The sequence below is a fragment of the Vipera ursinii genome (genome assembly GCF_947247035.1).
Source record: "Vipera ursinii genome assembly, chromosome: 4".
NCBI classification, from domain to species: domain Eukaryota; kingdom Metazoa; phylum Chordata; class Lepidosauria; order Squamata; family Viperidae; genus Vipera; species Vipera ursinii.
The window spans coordinates 78,204,813-78,225,729 of NC_139514.1; the positions used below are offsets into that span (position 1 = coordinate 78,204,813).

General features: G+C 39.9%; 1 protein-coding gene across 2 annotated transcripts; it reads right to left on the reverse strand.

Moving 5' to 3' along the window:
• Window positions 1–272: 272 nt before the first annotated feature.
• Window positions 273–12,247, reverse strand: AKAP17A (A-kinase anchoring protein 17A). Of its 2 annotated transcripts, XM_083362073.1 has the most exons (5): window positions 12,082–12,247; window positions 9,149–10,276; window positions 6,721–6,869; window positions 3,118–3,358; window positions 273–2,068 (listed from the first exon to the last, which is right to left on the reverse strand). In XM_083362073.1, exons 2-5 carry the CDS (start codon window positions 9,908–9,910, stop codon window positions 1,196–1,198), a joined length of 2,025 nt encoding a protein of 674 aa, XP_083218199.1. In that variant the 5' UTR covers window positions 9,911–10,276; window positions 12,082–12,247; the 3' UTR covers window positions 273–1,195. The 2 variants fall into 2 exon arrangements, with proteins under 2 accessions (XP_083218199.1, XP_083218200.1); XM_083362074.1 differs by lacking the exon at window positions 12,082–12,247 and having other exon boundaries at window positions 9,149–10,580.
• Window positions 12,248–20,917: the final 8,670 nt, after the last annotated feature.

A 20,917-nucleotide genomic window follows, 5' to 3' on the forward strand; every position in this document is an offset into this window, starting at 1 on the left:
TCTTTGAATAGAGACCTCTGTTTTTAATAGTTCTCAGTTCTGAGTTTTTAGATTATGCTGCCAAATGACTGGTTTTCAGCAGCTCAATTAATTCCCTCAGAATTAACATCTGACCTCCCCATCCAATGGCATTACCTGCAACCCAAAACCATTTTCATAATTAAGTGCAGCCCCAAAGCCAGACTGTGCAACTCTATTTTATAAATACAGTAAAGCAGTACAAATACAGCAAATTTTGAATTTATATTAAGCATTCTATAGAAGTCAATAATACTTCAAACACAAGCAAAGTCAGATTTAATGAAGTATGTATAGATCTTTATTATTTCCAGATTCAAAGCAGTTTGTATTCACTGGCAATGGCTTCTGCAGTTTTACCATTAAATTGTAAGAAAGCTGGTTTGCACTATGAAAATATTTTGGGGAAATTCCTGAGCTTCATTTCTTGAAGCAAAGATGTTTTAAAAGGAGAAAATATAACTTTGAACCTGAATATCACACACATATATATTACTTAGCTGAAAGGCCCTTCTTCAAATATATATGCCTCACTCCATCTATAGGAGTGATGGGGGGGAATCAAATACTGATACATCAAAAATTTTGTAATCTACTTTCTTGGAAGTACCCTTCCCACCCAAATGTTGGCTATTTGCTTTGAAATGGAACAGAGCTTCAAAACATGTAAAAGAATAAACATCATGACCTACAAGGTCAAGGAAATAATGCAGTTGGCAAAAATAGCAAAGGCATCACAGCACTATATAAAAATATGGTTGCATCTAGCACCTGTTGAGATAGCATAAAGTCCTGCATGGAATTACTGAGTTCTAACAAATCAAGTATGTAGTAACTCAAGTTTACAGTTCTTATTAGAAACATATACATGCCAATTTCTAAACAGAAACTGCTATGATTACAGTCATTACCAATAAAAAGAACTGGATACTAGAAATAAGTGAAACTAATCTGGCTATCACGGTTTCAACGTGACCAAGAACAATAAAAATTGACAGCTAAGAAACCATTGACAATAAGTCACAAAAAGATATGTTTTGAAAAGGGTAGTTTGAATTCTTTAATTCTGCAATTCATTCAAGTAAAAAATTCAATTTCCTTTCTCTCTGCGAGACAAAGCAGAGATCTACTGTAGTACTTTTTCCAAAATAGCCCTTAGAAAAAGATAACTCCTCTATTACCTACTTCTTTGGTTGCTCAAAGATCTCTTCTGATGTTTCTGTTTTTTCCCAGTCCTCTTGTGGCTGTGGTCTCTTTTATCCTGGTCTCTGTTGCTACTAAATGTCTGTCTCTGTTGTGTATATTCCAAATTTGGACTCCTCTGGTGAGGACTGCTACTCTTTCTCGAGTGTTTTTTATAAGGGTGCCTTTCTTTTCTGCATTTCTCATCCTCACTACTTAAGTCTCTTCTGTGTCTGCTTTTTTCAATTTTATTTTTGCTCTGGTGTTTACAAACGTCTCTGTCTCTGTATGAATGACTTCTCCCCTTGCTTGGCTCTCTGTTGCATTTGCCTTGTTCTGTGAGGGAGTTCTTATAAAGGATCTTCTCATGATCCAATGTGCTGTTGTGTTGCTGATTTGCAGGTACGCTAGAAAGGACACTCAAACTACTTTCGTCAGAAACCTTGTTGTTAATATTGACCATAGTGTCTTGAAGAACTTCCTCATGGAAGCTCCCATTTAAGCACTTTGGATAAGGGAAATTTTCATTAGCTGCTATGCTGCTTTGACAAATGTGGAGTGGTCGGGACAAGATGGACTGCACTGAGGTAGATGTGATGCAATGGGGAACACTTGCAAGACTTTTCCAAGTGGGAGACTGCACTATATTAGGGTCGGACTTTTTCACAGGCATTATTTCAATTTTTTTGCTCATAAGGTTGTTGAGCAATTTCTCTCGCAATTCCCTTTCTTTCCTCTGCAGTCCAAGAGCTCTTTCTTTTTCTTCCTCTACTCGTCGGAGTTCTGCCTCTTGCAGTTTTCTCCTCTCTTCCAACTGCTGAAGGCGGATTTTTTCCTCACTATGTTCCTGTTCCAAAAGCTTTACTACCTACCAATATTGAAGAAAAAGAAATATATACATTCCATAATAAAATCAACTGCACAAGTTCAAAAAAAGAATAATAAACATATTTATTAAATCTAAAACAAGTTTTTGATTTATATGAAGTGTAAATAAAATTCAATTGCTCCTGAGATAGATCAACCTAAGCAGTGCCTAGGAATTAACATGAATCAACGTCAGAGATCAGATTGAAAGTTTATTTACTCCTTATACTTTTACATGGACAGATTTTAAGAAATCTCCATCAAGGGATGTCACCAGGTTACCTGAGTGGATTTATTCTCCCTGACAAAATTGTTAGAAGGCATTGCTAGAATTTCAATACTTCATATAATACCATTATAGTATTCACATCCTAAAGTAGGGACAATCTGATACCATGAAGCTGACAAATTAGATTTTCTTAACCAAAAACTCCTTAATATAATGACAAGATTATAATATGAGTTGAACTCTTGTATACTGCACTCAGTCAAGTAGTTTTGATGACCACAGTTGAGGAAACTGAAACAATGGAAATTCTGGAAGAGAGAGGATTTGATATCCAATCCTGATGTTTGCCCCTTTTGCCCCTCCGCTTTATTTGGGTTTATTTATTTATTTATTATTGGGACTTATATGCCGCCCTATCTCCCGAAGGACTCAAGGCGGCTAACAACAATAACATACAATAAATACAGAAGTTAAGATAAAATTAAAATTAAAGGCCCCTGCACAATAAATTAAATTAAAATTAAAATTTGATTTTGTTATATAGGAAAACACAACTGGCATATTAATCCTCCAAATAAGAAAGGGAAAAAGGAGACAGGAGATTTAGCCTAGAGAAACAGCCTAGTGCTGACATAAAAATCAATAACTGGTATAGTGACTTTTACAACAACTGGAAAAGATAGGAAATCAGAAGCATCTGACAAATGATATGCATGTCTTTAGTTAAATTATAAGCAGATATTTAACATATGCCACTACAAATATTCTTTTCTTCGGGTGCAGGGCATTTTTCTATGAACAACTGAAGAAAAAAAGGCTACCTTGGCTCTGCTCAGTAGTTCAGCAATTAGTCTAATGGACTGAAGATTTCTCTGAGCTAAAAGCAGCTTCCTCTCTTCTAGTTTTATTTTTTCTTGTAATTTTTTTTGCTCTTCAGCTTGAAGTTTTTCAAGTCTTTTCTTGTTTCGACGTATTTCACGATCTTTTTGTTTCTGCTCTCTCTTCCTCAATTTTTCTTCTCTTTTCTTCTCTCTTTCTAACTCTTCAAGTTCTTTCTGTTTCCTAGAAAGGCATATTATGTTACAATTTCAGGCGTTCATGTTTCAAACAGAAAACTACTATTACTTATATTTGAAATTCAAACATTCATTTGAAGGTTAAGGCAATGTAAAATTGTTTTACCAGCCTCAATTGAATTGTCCCAAGTTTATATTTTTCTATACATTTTAAATCAAATCTAATATATAACAATAATTTGGCTTATTCTAGCCTAAGGCATACAGACTTATTGTTTTTCTACTAAAGAAAATATGGTGAGAACCAACATATAATGTTATTTCTGCAAATATCATCCAGATTTTGTGTTTCTCATTTTATACTTAAATTAGCATTTTATTTAAATCTCTCCATCCCTATGCTATTTATGACAAACAGGTAAAAAATAGAGAATATGAACAATTTTCATGCCACTTACAAAATGGAATCCCAATGGAACTATTGTCAAAACTAGCCTTACAAATGATTGGAGGCTTCTGTATTCTGAATATGTTCAACAGTAGACCTCAGTGAACTTTATAATACCTTAAATGCATGCATATGGATGATAGAAATCAACCAATATCTCAGATTATACGTATAAGAAAATATTTGGCACACTGAGATACGTTTACTGAGATAGATTTACTTTATTTTAATGTACAAAAGCTTATAGTGTATTATTTGTTTATTAATTTAATTTGTATACCGCCCTTCTCCCGAAGGACTCAGGGCGGTGAACAGGGCAATACATATTAAAAAACGAGATACAAAAATTAAAAGTGATTAAACAACAATGCCCATGAATAAGTTAATACACATTAAAAAGTTAAAACAAATTTATAAAACCCAACCCCATCCCATCAGGCCAGGCCAGCTTGTACAAAAAGGTAGGTTTTGAGATCGCGCCGGAAGGAGCGGAGGTCAGGTGCCATCCGGAGCTCGACCGGAAGATGGTTCCATAAATCCGGCGCGCCCACAGAGAACGCCCTCCCCCTGGGGGCCACCAGTCGACATTCTTTGACCGGTGGCACCCTGAGGAGGCCCTCTCTGTGGGAGCGTACTGGGCGGAGGGAAGTTGACGCCGGCCGCAGGTGCTCCCCAAGGTATTCCGGACCCATGCCATGTAGGGCTTTGTAGGTCATTACCAACACCTTGAATCTCACCTGGAAGACAACTGGAAGCCAATGCAGCTCGCGGAGCAGAGGTGTAACATGGGAGTGTCGCGAAACTCCCAACACAACTCTCGCGGTTGCATTCTGTACCAGTTGGAGCCTCCGAGTGGTCTTCAAGGGTAGCCCCATGTAGAGAGCGTTGCAGTAGTCCAGACGAGAGGTCACGAGCGCATGAGTGACCGTACATAAGGCATCCCAGTCTAGATAGGGCCGCAACTGGCGCACCAGGCGGACCTGGGCGAAGGCCCCCCTAGTCACAGCTACTATATGGTCTTCTAAAGAAAGCTGTGAATCTAGGAGGACTCCCAAGTTGCGAGCCCTATCTACGGGGGGTAATAACTCACCCCCCATAGAGAGGGACGGGATATCCTGAATATCCCGAGATGCCGGTACGCACAGCCACTCAGTCTTGTCAGGGTTGAGTCGAAGCCTGTTCCTCCCCATCCAGACCCGAACCGCCTCCAGGCAGCGGGACATCACGTCGAGGGCATCACTGGGGTGGTTTGGGGTCGAAATGAAAAGCTGGGTATCATCAGCATACTGATGATACCCAACTCCAAAACCACGAATCTCACCCAGCGGTTTCATATAGATGTTGAACAGGAGAGGCGAGAGGACCGACCCCTGAGGGACTCCACAAACGAGAGGCCTCGCGGTCGACCTCTGCCCCCCTGCCAACACCGACTGCGAGCGTCCCAGGAGATAGGAGGAGAACCACTGAAGGACCGTGCCTCCCACTCCCAATCCCCTGAGACGCTGCAGCAGGATACCATGGTCGATGGTATCGAAAGCCGCTGAGAGGTCTAATAGGACTAGGACAGAGGAATATCCCCTGTCCCGAGCCCTCCAGAGATCATTCACCAGAGCGACCAATGCCGTCTCCATGCTGTACCCGGGCCTGAAACCCAATTGGTGCGGGTCTAGATAATCCGCTTCATCCAGAACCAGAGGGAGCTGATGCGCCACCACACTCTCAACAACCTTCGCAAGAAAGCGAAGGTTGGAGACCGGACGAAAGTTATTTAACACAGCTGGGTCCAAGGCAGGCTTCTTGAGGAGAGGTCTCACCACCGCCTCTTTCAAGGCGGCGGGGAAACTACCCTCACTCAAAGAGGCAGATATAACCACCTGGAACCAGCCTCGTGTCCCCTCCCGGGCTGCATAAACCAGCCAGGAAGGGCACGGGTCCAATAAACATGTGGTGGAGCTCAGCCTCCCCATAATCCTGTCCACTTCCTCCGGAGTTACAGGATCAAACTCCTCCCAGATAACATTGACAAGACCACCCGTGTCCTGATCGTCCGACTCTGCCCAGTCGGAGTCCAAACCGGTCCGAATCCGAGCGATTTTATCCGACAGATGTTGACTGAACTCCTCGGCACGCCCCTGCAAGGGTTCCTCACTCACCCCCTGATTAAGGAGGGAGCGGGTCACCCTAAACAGGATAGCGATAAGGGTAGCGAAGTAATTAGACCTTGCCACCCTTATCGCTGCGAGATAAGACCTAATATGGGTTCTTAGTCGCAATCGGTCGGATTCAGATCGGCTGGATCTCCAAAAGCTCTCTAGGCCTCGTCTCCGACACTTCATCCCCCGGAGCTCCGCGGAGAACCATGGAGCCCACTGGGATCTGCGCCGGGTCAGGGGCCGCAAGGGTACAACTCGGTCAAGTGCCTCCGTGGCCGTCCTTTCCCAGGCTTCCACTAAGGCATCTGCCGAGCTGTGAGCAGAGGAGGCAGGTGGGGACCCCAGCGCTGCCTGGAACCTCTCAGGGTCCATTAAGCGCCTGGGGCGGAACCATCTAGTTGGCTCAACACACCCATGGTGAGGAGTGGCAAAACGGAAGACCAGCCGCAGGAGATGATGATCGGTCCATGACAGGGGCATAACAATTGAAGAGCCCCCACCAAGATCATCTAACCATCGTCTAGATAGGAAAACCAAATCCAGGGTGTGACCGCCCACATGAGTCGGTTAGCTGATAGCTGACATGCATAGAATTTTTCTAGCATATTAATTTAGATCTGTAACTGGCCAGATTACAATATCTGAAAATATACTTTCCTATAAATTTCATGAAATATAAATTAGTTTAAAATATCTTCAGTCTACAAACACAAACATCACCCCCAATATACATATAAATTTGGCAAAAATTTGGCAAAGTTTATAATCTAGTATTTATAATATTTCCTATGAAAGAGTGACACCTACCTTTCTTCCACTTTTTGTCTTTCCTCTGCTTCCTTTTCTTTACGTTTTTGCTCTTCTCTTTGTTTTTCAAGCTCTTGGAGCTTCTGTCTTTCAAGCTGACGTTTCTTAATTGATGCATCACTCAGGTGTTTTGTGGAATCAAATGAAACCTTTACAGAAGTAGGTAATTTTTTTTTATTAAAGTTAAGAACCTCGGATCAGTATAGAATTTTTTTGAGTGTGGATTAAAACAGTACTACACTGAACTAACTCAGAGCAGGACAGAGAATTTTAAACAATACTAGGAAAATAATCCTTTTTCAGTGCAACTATTCAATCAATAGTCATTACATAAATGGTTGGACTCCCTTGATATTTATAATCAGTTAAATTAACAAATGAATTTATTTACTGTGGGAAAGAGAGACATGCCCGAAACCTTGATTTTTTGTTAATAGAGCACTTTTTATTCTTTTTTTAATTGCGCCATCAGCCTCCACCTATTTTAATGGTGTTCAAAATAGCTGTAAGTTTTCAACCTTATATTTTAAAGTATGTTGAACTATTTTTAAATTATCAATGTCATGTAAAATAGGAATTTGAAATAGAAATTTATTATATGTAGATCAAATAAACCAGCTTCAAATATAATTCCAACTAAAATAAGAAAAACAGTTTTAATTAAAACATTAAAACCATACAGTACCATCCAGAAATTTAATAATGGATTGAAATGTACTGCCTTTTATAATCCATTTGAGCACAGCTAAAACTCTAATAAAACTAAGCACCTAAGAATGAGGCTACTATAGAAAACGCCCTGTCATATGTGCCTGTTACTGTGGTCTTAACATATGGATATGGCTCTATCAAACAACCTGTCTTCAAACTTGTGCACATTTATCTGGAGAAACACTGTTGAATTTACTGGGAGTTGCAAATGAGTCCAGATGGTCGTCATTTAATGACCACTTGTTCAACTGCTCAAACTTTCAGTGATGCTGAACCATTGTTCGTTAATTATGACTGGCCTTCATATTTATGAGCATTGCAACATTCTATGGTCACTATTTGCAACCTTCTCTGCCAGTTTCCAACAAAAAAAGTCAATGTGGAATTTGGCACTAAGTCGCAAGTTGTGGTCATGTGCCCACTTAGCTATACAATGAGGGCTGCCAGAACTGCTATCACTAAGTGTCATGGTCACATGCTTTTTTAACATATGATTATATCACTCAATGGATTTTCCATTCCCAATTAACATTAAATGAAAACTATATGTATTTTTTTAGAACTGCACATCATGCAAATTAATGTCTGCAAACAATCTAAACACAGAAAGGGTAACCTCTAAATCAAGTGTGATCACTACCACAGCCGAGTCTCTAATATAAATTTTAAACTACTGGCAAATGTGCATTTTGCAAGGAGACTCCCCTGAGCTATTCTAAGGGAAATGCCTATTTAACAGTATTATCCATTTATTAGATTTATGTGCTGCTCTTCTCATCTAGAGGCAGCTCTTCACGAAACTATTTTTGTCTACTTCCATACAGCATGCATAACTCATGAATCACCCAAGAGCCAGGTGTAGAACCACAATATTCCTACAACATAACCTTGAAGTAGGAGACATGGAATTTTGCCCTTTCTGCAACTTTGGGAGTTTCAGATGACTAAATAGTGCCTTAAGGGTACAAACGTTTAAGGCACCATCTTCATGTCATGAAACCTCTAAAGTCTTCAAAGAAAATTAGGCCATTTTTTTTTGCTATAGAAGGCTTTTAAGGCCAAATAAGCCTCTCCAATGTGTAAGCCAACTCTACCCAAAAGAGGCCAAAAGTGTTGCTCTGACTTTCCAAAAGCATCATATCATTTGGACAGCTCTCTTGCAAGTCATGATAAGGATAAATAAGTTCTGATTGCTAGCTGAAGATAGTTGTCCACTTCTGATTTATGCCATTAGTGCTTTTCCCTTTTGCTTGTAAAGTGTGAGCACAGGGAGAAAAATACAAAAAGCAAATATTCAAAGTAATGGCACAATGAATTTATATTCATTAAAAGATGGATATTTACCAATAGTATTTTAAAATATCTTCCTTAGAAAAATATACTTTTTGATTCACTTACATTTCCTAAGCTTATAGTTAACTGATGAAGCATATTTTAGTAATATGTACTTTATTATCATTTGAATTTGGAACATTACCCTTTATAAAGTTCTAAACTCCCTCTACTATCTCTTGCAATTTAAAAGATACCTGCTTGGTTATTTGTAGAAAGCTAATATATGCATATTTGATAAATAATTTTAAAGAGTTGCTAAAATATATTGCATTTTATTCTTTTCATCCCTTGGAGGAAAAAGTTTCTGAACAGAAATTAGCAGAATACCTGCCTGAAATTGAATGATTTTTCGAAAATGAAGAAGAATTCAGCACTACATCACCTTTATGTTGCAAGCCACCGCTTTGCCATCTTCACCTTTGTACATCAACTTCATTCCTCGCAAAGCATTCATAGCCTTGATGAAACCTGCATATTCTTCATATTGAACATAAGCTTCAAAATTCAAATGTCCTCCAAAACTGAATGTATGAAAGTTTCTGCCAGTCATTTCTTCCCTATATGGATCCAACATTGGTATATCCACATTACGTATTTCTCCAAATTTGCTGAATACTTTAATGAGAGCTTCTTCACTTGGTTTTTCTGAGCCAGAGTCTTTTAATGCAAACCATTTGCAAGGTAAGCCCTCCAAATGGATAGTATCTGGTCTTTCTCCTGGCAAAGTTTCATTCATATCTTTTGCATCACGGAAAAAAGAATCCCAGTCATGTCGTGTGGGGAAATCAGTTTTATATTCTGCAGCACGGACTTTTAAAATATCAGAAAAGCCACTAAGTTTGATAGTTTTGCCATCTAGACATGCAAGGAAGGATTTAACTAAACACTTATTTTCTACTTCTCCTTCAAATCGGATGAAATCCATGGTGCTTTTAGAAATCCGTAGTGTTGAGAACTGATGAGTATGCACCATTCCTTTTAGCCTTTCCATTACCTCCCAGTTGGAAATGGATTTCCCTGGTTGCTTTAACTGTGGAAGTGCCACACTGATAGTCATTTTAGTAATGGGCTTAAGGTATAAACCAAATGAAGCACAAAGCTCTACAGCTTCAGAAGTATCATGAACTATTGTTGCAGCTGCCATAACTACAACAATAATAATAATAAAGCCTGAAAAGAAAGTAAGTTGCTTATCTATATTGTAGGCACTGGTAAAAAATGGTCCCCTTTCTAATATAACTGTTCATCTTAATGGTTTCATAAAAATTACATCGAAGGTTAGAGGCTGTTACAATGTCTGTCTAGTCTGCAAAAATGTACTTGAATATTCCAATTTCAAGAAACATAAAATATAAATTTTCCAAATGAATTTTAAAGCTATGGGAGGAGTTAGTTTTTATAAAGAAAAAAGAAAATTTTTCTAGAACTATGGCCTTCAGACAGATTGCAGATTATAGGATGGATCACAAGCAAGAGAGAGGAATTCCAGCATTTTCAGAAGAACACAAATCTAAGAAAAAATGAAATAGATGAATTACAGGCTTGCAATTTTTTTATCAAACATAGAATTGTTCATGAAAACTAGCAGACTTTTAGATATTAAGCTAACCTTTAAATTACTTTTTGAAATATTCAACTTAACCCACAATCCAAACATTCCATGAAAACTTATAACTCATAAAACAAAATATAATAAAACAAAGTAAAATTTAAAAAAAATGCCACAACTTTAAGCCATTTAAGGACAAAAATGCATGTCGTTATATTAAATCCCAATGACATACATATTTATCTAGTAATAAGTGAATTCAACAGAACCTGATTCTAAATAATACATATGAATTTCCAAGAAAATATGTGGGCAAGATAAGTTTGTTCTAAATTAAATTGAGCAAAATGTATGTTCATATGTGTATCAAGTTACATCAGCAAAATGAATCACAAGGTACAAATGTTTCTTAAAAGACACAAAATTGGCTTGAGTGGATTTACTTAATCTTAAGATTGTTCTACTAAAATTAAAAAGCAAATTTCAAGAACTAAATAAGAGGGAGAAAAGAATATTGTACCTCACAATATATTAGTAAAATAGGGTTGAATTACATCAAGATCAAGATAATTATTTACAGATGCCAGAAGACAACCCAAAGTAGCCATTGCTGCATAATTTTAATTAAAAAATGTTTAAATCTTGCGTTGATTTCTTTTCCTTCTCAGCAAGTGTTATCATTTAAGTTGGGGACATGAACAGTAGGAATTTCTACTGAGTTTATAATTAAATTTCATTGAGCCATAATAGAATGCTTCATTTGTAAAGGAAAGAAAAAAGGAACATAAGTACAGATTTTCTGACTCAGATTAAAGGTCTATGTGGCCAATGGATTATATTGACCTGGGATGAACTATAGATATCTGAAGAGTACACATCACCGATATAGATGAGAACCCTATAATTTGCCCCCATGTTCCTTTTTTCAAATACATAGCCTGTCTATTGAACGTCAAAATTTATAAAAGCAGATATAAAGTGAAAAAAAATATAATAATCTTTAAAAGGGGCGTTATGGGCAGGTTGAATTTAAAAAGCGGTCTGGGATCTGAAAAGTAGAAATAACTGCCCTAGGCCAACTTCCCAAATGTGATGCATTAGATGTATCAGACTTCAGACCCCAGAATTCATCCCAACATAAAAGCTAGGTTGGAGTCAGCAGCACTCAACTCTCTGAGAAATACAATCATTGAAAGAATATGGCCAGCCAGATAAATTTCAACCAACTCTGTCTATTCAATTCCTATTCCGAGAATAGCACACAGGAAAACAGATTAATTTTAAAAAAGGCAAACTATTTAAGTTTGATGAAAGGCCACAGCAGACATCTTTACAAATTAACTTGTTTTTTTAAACAAGAATCTCAAGCGAACCAGTAGCTGATGCTAGGGAGGTTCGCCGTAAAGAGGCAATTACAGACCAAGTCCCAGGGGACTGGCAGCAGGACGTCCTGCTTCTACAACTCTCCCCCTGACAGTTAGGATCCCATAAAATGTAACATTGTTAAAGAAACGTAGAGAGACAAACTCCGAATGAGGTGCTGGAAATCGACCACTGATGCCGCTCCATCTCCCTATGGATCCAGCAGGGGCAGGTTGGCCTAATACAGCTGGCTCGGCTTGCTTTTTTTCCCAGGCGGGTAGGCAGGAAAGCTTCAGGAGATTCACTTCAGTTCTCTCCTGGGACTACAATACCCATTTAACTCGGGCAGCGCGGAGATGGAAGCGCTTCCAATGCCGCTGAAGGGCGCAAGGCAAAGGACATACCGCACATCCCGCGTGCCCTGTTCTCCAGTCCTTGACAGACGAGCAAGAACCGGTCGCTGCTCCCTTCGGGCCTCTCCCACCTCGAGATTCCCGCACCGCGGGCTGGCGCACCTACGACACCGGCCTTCCCACAGTACCCAGCGGCACCAAAACAAAAACACTTCCGCTCTCTTAGGAGATCAATGAACGTCGGAAAAAGGAAGTAGTTCTTTAGAGCGCCGGAAGTAGATCTGCCGGTTGTTTTTTTTTTTTACTTTCCAACGGCTTCTTATTCAGCTATGCATCTCGTTGTCTGTCAGCAATGGTTCACGATCTCTCTGTGGCTTTTTTTAAAAAAAATATTTAAAAGTACAACGTGTCTTTAAGTCAGTAGGGTTTAAATGCCAGAAGGAGAAACAGGCGCAATTAATGCAGATTGTAAAGTTGGTTGTAGATTTTGAATAACAGTGCCGTATATACCTGGCGTCAAAACTTCAGAGAACCACTAGGTGGGACGATTGAGCTATATGCTGAGTACATACGGTATCTTTACTATACATGTAGATAGTCCTTGATTTAGGAGCAAGTTACACTCAAAATTTCCGTTGCTGAGCGGGAGAGTTAAGTGAATTGTGCCCCATTTTGCAACCTTTCTTACCACAGTTCTTAAGTGAATCAGTACAGTTGTCTGTGATGGTATAGGTTCTCCAGCTCTATTCTATTCTATTCAGTTAATTTAGTTGTTAATTGCATCTGGCTTCCACATTGTCTGCTGGTCATATGGTTGCAAAACATGATCACATGACCCCAGAACACTGTAGTCGTCACAAATATGAGACAGTTGCTAAGTGTCTGAATTTTGATCATATGACTAAAAAAAACGGTCATAAGTCACTTTTTTCAGGGCTGTTGTAACCTTTTCATTAAATGAGCTGTTGTATGTTGAGGACTACCTGTACTACCTTATAATCATCTTTTTTTTCCTGAGGAGACCTGGCAGTCAACCAGAAGGATATGTAGACAACATTTTTCCATGTTGCAATTGTGTAAAATCAAGAGAATATGCATTGTTAGCCAGATCCATAATGTTTAGTATGTGTTTGATATTAACCAACATATCTGGTATTTGGAAAGGGTTTCAGGTGGAGGGGGGACAGGATAGCACTGTTCCAATATTTGACAGGCTCTTACAAAGAAGAGGGGATCAACCTATTTTCAAAGCACCCGAAGGCAAGCCAGAAACAATGGCTGGAAACTAACCAAGGAGAGAAACAGACTAGAACTTAGAAGAAATTTCCTAAAAGTGAGAGCAATTAACCAATGGAGTAACCTTCCTTCAGAAGTTGTGGATACTCCATCACTGAAGGCTTTCAAAAAGAAACTGGACAACCATTTGAAATGATATAGGGTCTCCTACTTGATTAGAAGACCTCTGAGATCCCTTTTAACTCTATTATTCTATATTCTAAATCCCATATAGAAATCATATGAAAACTCAGTGATCTTTTACCAAAAGATTACATTTTTAAAAAGTCAGAATAATGGACCAAGCATAAAAATAGCATCACTGATGTCCTAAATGGCAAGGCCTTATCAATAGACTATTCTTTGAAGTAAAGATGTGAATGTCATACTGCTTTAAATGTTTGTGTGTGAGATTTTCTTTAATACAATAATATAAATACAAGCAATATTGTAAAATATTGAAAATTCTTATATAGAATTATATACAGGGTTATAAGAAAGATGTTTATATGTACTGTGAGTGTTATGTACTGAGCTTGTGGTACTACACCATGTGAGCCAACAGCTCCCTTGAAACCCAGACAGACAGTCTCCGGCCTTGCAATTGGTCAACCTTGGCGTGGCTGCTGCTAGAGGGTTGGAATATATATATTGTCCTAAGCTCTATGGTCCTAAGCTCTATGGTCTGCCCAAGATACACAAAGAAGGAACCCCACTCAGACCCATAGTCAGCTCCATAGGCTCACCTCTACAAAATCTAGCCAAATTTCTTGCCAAACAACTACAGCCTTACGCAAATTCCATCACCGCACACGTACAAGATTCATTCCATTTCATAGAGATCATAAGTAAACTAAACTTACAGCCCTGTGACCTACTTGCGAGCTTCGATGTCGTATCCCTCTTCACCCAAGTGCCAATCAAAGAAGCCTTGACAGCTATCTGAAATAAATACAACCCCCCAAAACACATCCTAGATCTGACCAACCACTGCCTATCTAACACATACTTCATCTATAATGGACAAAGATACAAACAAATGGAAGGAGCACCCATGGGATCACCCCTTTCACCTGTCATCGCAAACCTCTACATGGAACACTTTGAAACCCTCGCTCTAGAAAAATCCAACCACAAACCCAAACTCTGGCTCAGATATGTAGATGACACCTTCGTAATCTGGCCACACGGCAAAGAAAAACTGGATGACTTCCTCACACACCTCAATAGCCTACACCCCAAAATACAATTCACCATGGAAACAGAAGCTAACAATCAACTTCCCTTCCTTGATGTCTTAGTCTACAAGAAATCCAACGGCTCCCTAGGACACACTATCTACCATAAAAAAACACACACAAACCGCTATCTGAATGCACTCTCACACCACCACCCAGCACAGATCAACTCCGTAGCCAAGACACTCATCTCCAGAACAAAACACCTAGCTGATGAACAACACCAAAAAACCGAACTACACACTCTCACTAATGTACTAACAGCCAATGGATTCCAAAGAAACACGATTACCAACTTAATCCGAAGAGAGACACCCACAAAAACCCAAGACAGAGAACAAGAAAATGGCAAAGCCCTCCTCCCATACTTAAAAGGGACCACAGACAGAATCAGCAAGGTCCTCCAAAAACACAACATCAAAACAGCATTCTACACAGACAGAAAAATATCCACCATCCTAAGAAACCCCAAGGACATAATTGGCTTAGAAAACCAAGGAGTATACGAAATCCCATGCTCCACCTGTCCCACCACATACATCGGACAGACCAACAGAAGAATAAGTGCACGCATTGAAGAGCACAAAAACTCACTCAGAAAAGGAGAACAAACTTCATCCCTGGTCCAACACTTTGAAGCCACGGGACATGAAATTGATTTTAAAAAAACCAAAACTATCGCCAAAATTGAACATTTTAACAACAGAATAATCAGAGAAGCCATTGAGATAGAAAAACGCCCCCACAGCATAAACAAACGAGATGATACCTCTCGCCTACCAACCATTTGGAAACCCGCCTTGATTGACAGACGAGTCCCAACCACCAAGAATGATAGACCCAAACTCATGATAACACATGACATCACCACCACACAACCATTCAAAAAGCAAATCCGAACCCACAATGATAACGAGGCACAACCACAAAACAGAAACCTAACCACAGCTGCAACATCAGCCACTTTAAACCCCTCCAAACCACACAATAAGCAAACTGACACCCACTATAAAAACATGGCACCACCACAAACACGAAGCCGAACAAAAACAGCACAACTCACCAGCTCAGGTCTAAGGCTGGCAGCTGAGACCAGCCCACCCACTCAAAACACACCCCCACCCAATCAGAACACACCCACCATTCAAAACACACTCCCACCCAATCAGAACACACTTACTCCCCCACCCAATCAGAGCAACCTCCACCCACAGAACACACCCCCTCTGGCAGTTTAAAAAAGAGGAACAAACAGCCACATGCTTCTCCCAGAAGAAGGAAGCAGAAGCCTCGAGCCTGATGATGACGGATGGGATTCCGTCGAAACGTCGCCCCTACACCTTTAGTTCTACGCGGGGAAAAACCCGAATAACCAAAGATCCATATATATATATATATATATATATATATATATATATATATATATATATATATATATATATGTAAATTTTAAATTGCTAACAAAGAATTAAGGGAGACTGATATGCATTTCAAACTTATTAGTTTTCATCAGTCAGCCATACCCTTCTGAGATTCGAACCTGGGCTGATTGCACATTAGGCAGTTGTTTTCACCTCTAAGCCACAGGCTCTCTCTCGCTTTGTTAGCTGAGAAGCAAGGGGAGATATGTGTCAAATACTTGTTAACTATTTTTAGATTACCTTGCTAGGCCCCAAACATGGGACAAATCTTTATTTCCTGTGTCAGCCTAACCTAAAGGCCATCGACAGGCAGTAGTCACACCGGTGACAGCTCATATATGTGTAAATTTTAAATTGCTAACAAAGAATTAAGGGAGACTGATATGCATTTCAAACTTATTAGTTTTCATTAGTCAGCCATACCCTTCTGAGATTCGAACCTGTATGTATTTGACACATATCTCCCCTTGCTTCTCAGCTAACAAAGCGAGAGAGAGCCTGTGGCTTAGAGGTGAAAACAACTGCCTAATGTGCAATCAGCCCAGGTTCGAATCTCAGGAGGGTATGGCTGACTGATGAAAACTAATAAGTTTGAAATGCATATCAGTCTCCCTTAATTCTTTGTTAGCAATTTAAAATTATATATATATATATATATATATATATATATATATATATATATATATATATATATATATATATATATATATATATATATATATATATATATATATATATATATATATATATATATATATATATTGGCTGGGCATGACTCAGGTTAAGCTCTGTCTTAACTAATAAAGAATGAGTTACTCTCTGAACAACCAGGATAGAATTGTTTTTCTCAAATATTTCTGCATGAATCTAGTAGTCTCATATTTTTACATAACTTTAGAGAAGCATAGCATTTTAAATAGATTATCTAATTGTTATTATTTTGCTTTTGATTATTTTTATTAGACCTCTGTTAATTAAAGTTACATTATGTTTCATGGGACAAAGATTAGTGACTGCCCTAAAGTTCTGCCTAAGTCTTAATGATGTAACTTTCTAAACACTCATGACTAAATTTTCTTTTTCAACCCAAATAGTTTTTCACACTAAATTGCTTATACATGCAAGTCATCAGTCTTGCAAAAGCATATGTGAAGGGACTCATGTTTATCAAGAAATTGTATGTACATAACAAAAACATAGGTTAACTGAATTCATTTTGTCAAATAGACTAATTTTTAAACAACAGAATTTTGCTTGCCTTGTTTAAAAAAAATCCATGGAGTTATTTTTCATATGTATAGTTCAAAAGAATATAATCTAGTGTCTTTTTTTTTTACCGTGCCATTGTTTCAAGAAATGATTGATTTTAAATACGAATGGATGACCTACAAACACCAAGACCTTCTTGCAGAAATTTCATTTCAATTTATTTTATTTATTTATTATTTAAACTTATATACCACCCTTCTCCCGTAGGACCCAGGGCAGTTCACAAGGCGATTAAAACAATATAAAAATACAAAAGTTAATAACAAATTAAAACAAATTAAATTATCCTTAATTAAAATCTAAAACCCTTAACTCTAATTTAAAAAGCCAATTACAATAGGTTAAAAATTAAAAGTTCTCAGTCCTGGCCGGAAAGCTCAAAGAGCCAGGTCTTCAGGTCCCGGCAGAATGAACGAAAATCTGGGGCAGTCCTGAGCTCTACGGGTAACTGGTCCCAAAGGGCAGGCGCACCCACAGAGAAGGCCCTCCCCCTGGGTGTCGCCCTCCGACAATCCTTTGCCGGCAGCACCCTGAGAAGGCCCTCCCTGTGGGAGCGCACAGGACAAAGGGAACTTGATGCCGGCAGCAGGTGTTCCCTCAAATATCCCGGACCCAAGCCATTTAGGGCTTTATAGGTCATCACCAGCACCTTGAATCTCACCCAGAGGGCAACTGGAAGCCAATGCAGCTCACGGAGCAGAGGTGTTACATGAGAATATCGGGGAGCCCCCATCACAACTCGCGCGGCCGCATTCTGCACCAGTTGAAGCCTCCGAGTGGTCCTCAAAGGCAGCCCCATGTAGAGAGCATTACAGTAGTCTAACCGGGAGGTCACGAGCGCATGAGTGACTGTGTGCAAGGCATCTCGGTCCAGATAGGGCCGCAACTGGCGCACCAGGCGAACTTGGGCAAATCCCCCCTGGTCGCGGCTCCTATATGATCTTCAAAACTGAGCCGCGAATCCAGGAGGACACCCAAGTTGCGAGCCCTATCGTTGTGGGGTAACACCTCACCCCCCATCATTAAAGGTGGAATAGAATGATTCACTCGAGATGCCTGTATGCACAGCCACTCAGTCTTGGCAGGATTGAGTCGGAGCCTGTTTCTCCCCATCCAAACCCAAACCGCCTCCAAACAACGGGACATCATGTCGAGGGCATCACTGAGTTGGTTTGGGGTGGAAAGAAAAAGTTGGGTATCATCGGCGTACTGATGATACCCCACCCCAAAACCACGAATGATCTCACCCAGCGACTTCATATAGATATTGAACAGGAGGGGAGAGAGGACCGACCCCTGAGGAACTCCACAAACGAGAGACCTCAGGGCGGACCTCTGCCCTCCCATCAACACCGACTGCGAACGGCCCAAGAGGTAGGAAGAGAACCACCGTAGAACAGTGCCCCCCACTCCCAACCCCCTGAGACGCCACAGTAGGATACCATGGTCGATGGTATCAAAAGCCGCAGAGAGATCTAATAGGACTAGGACAGAGGAACAACCCCTGTCCCAAGCCCGCCAGAGATCATTCATCAGCGTGACCAATGCCGTCTCCATGCTGTACCCGGGCCTGAAACCCGATTGGTATGGGTCAAGATAATCGGTTTCCTCCAGGAACAGAGGAAGCTGATGTGCCACCACACTCTCAACAACCTTCAGTACTCCTCCAAGCAAACAGTTTACTCACCACTACATAAGGGATATACTGATTCGGAATTGGGATAAGATAAGGGCTACGTACTATGCGCAAATTCCGTGTTGGTTATCAATTTTGGAAGCCTTGACCCATCTGACCCTACTCAAGAAGGGAAGAAGACCAACTTATAACGAACTTCTAGATAGCAGGGGAGAACTCAAAACACGACAAGATCTGGCTCAGCAAGGGTTTCAATTGGAGTGGTGGGCCTACCTGCAGATCCAGTCAAGGTAAAAGAAGGATAAGGAAGGAAGGGGTATTTATCTGAATCTTCAGGAATTAGATAAGATTCTGCTGGGTCTGGAAAAAGGGATGATATCTAAGTGCTATAAATTGTTGCTAACTAGGGTAGTAGGGGAGGATGTGGTAAAAGATGCGATGATTGCCTGGGTGAAGAATTTTGGTTATGCACTTCCACTTGAGAAATGGGAAGAGATTTGGTGGACTAATATGAGGCTGGTGGTTTCCACGTCATATAAGAAGAACATATACAAAATGCTTTATAGATGGCATCTCCCTCCTGCTAGACTTTCCAAAACGTTCCCCGGATTGTCGGCCGATTGTTGGAAGTGTGGTAAAAGGATTGGCACATACTATCACCTATGGTGGACATGTCCGGAAGTGGTTAGATATTGGATGAGGATCCAAAAATGGATAGAGGAAATCACAGGGTGTTTAGTTGATCTTAAACCAGAGACGTATCTGCTTGGCTCCAGGCCTGGAAATATTAAGAAGGAAATGTGGTATTTGGTTTTACATATCTTAACGGCGGGGTATGCTCAATTTTGGAAGGCAAATCATACCCCGCCAGATGAAGTTATAATTAGGAGAATACTTGATTGTGCAGAAGCAGACACATTGACCAAGAAGTTGAAGGGTAAAGAAGAGAAACCAGCATTTCTATCATGGAATAAATGGTATATTTGGATGGATAAAAGATTAAAGAAATGAGGGTGGCTTGGAGGTTGGTCAAAAATGAAGTGATATAGTCTTTGTTAATGAATAAGCTTTGGAGTTGAATAGTTATAAGAGACTTAATGAGTGGAATATAATTGTTAGTTTAGAAGTAGATATAATGTGAAATTTTTGAAATGGTTTTCAATTTTTTGATTTCTTCATTTTTTGTATATTGTAAATGTTTCTTTTGTCTTTGTTGGTGTATGGTGTGTTTTTAACACAAAATGTAAATAAAGATTCATTTTTTTAAAAAAAAACAACCTTCGGTAAAAAGCGAAGGTTGGAGACCAGGCGATAGTTATGTGAGATGGCCTCATGAGACCGATGGTTCGTTAAGGTGCTTCCAAGTAAAAAGAGCAGCACGCAGGGATGCAATCAGATTAAGCTTTATTAACGATAGAGTAAAGAGAAAGAGTTCCCTGGCATGGAGGCATCCATGCCTGGATTGAGCTCATGGATCAGCAAGCAAGCAAGCAGAGAGAACAAAGAGAGCAGACAAGAGCAGCCCCTGAGCAGAGGTTTTTATGGGGGTCCTCAGCCCCTCCCTTACCAATTAACTCTCTCCAATGGGGCTGCAGGGGCCGGGGACCCCTGACCCACCAGTGGGAGCAAAGATGCCTCTTTGCTCCCATCTGATGACCTTTATGGGGAACTGCCATGGCTGGCACAAAAAACATCTAACAATTCCCCTTCTTGCCAGCCAATGACAGAGACCAGTGAATGTATGTGAGGGGGTGAGCAGGTGTCATAGACATGCATACACACGTTCAGAAGACCAAACACAAACGCTTACACAGAAGGTTGTGCCGGTCAATGGGAACAGGTTTGGTGAACAGGTCAGCTATCTGGTCAGTTGTATTACAATCCTCAACATGTATAAACCCCATTTTGGCAAGCTGCCTGACATTTTTATAGCGTATGTCTATGTGGCGGGACCTAGAGCCCACTGCATATGCCCCCAAGATTGCAATTGCAGCCGTATTATCCTCTTGAATTTGGATGGGCAGAGGAGGAGGTGCCCAGATGCTCGT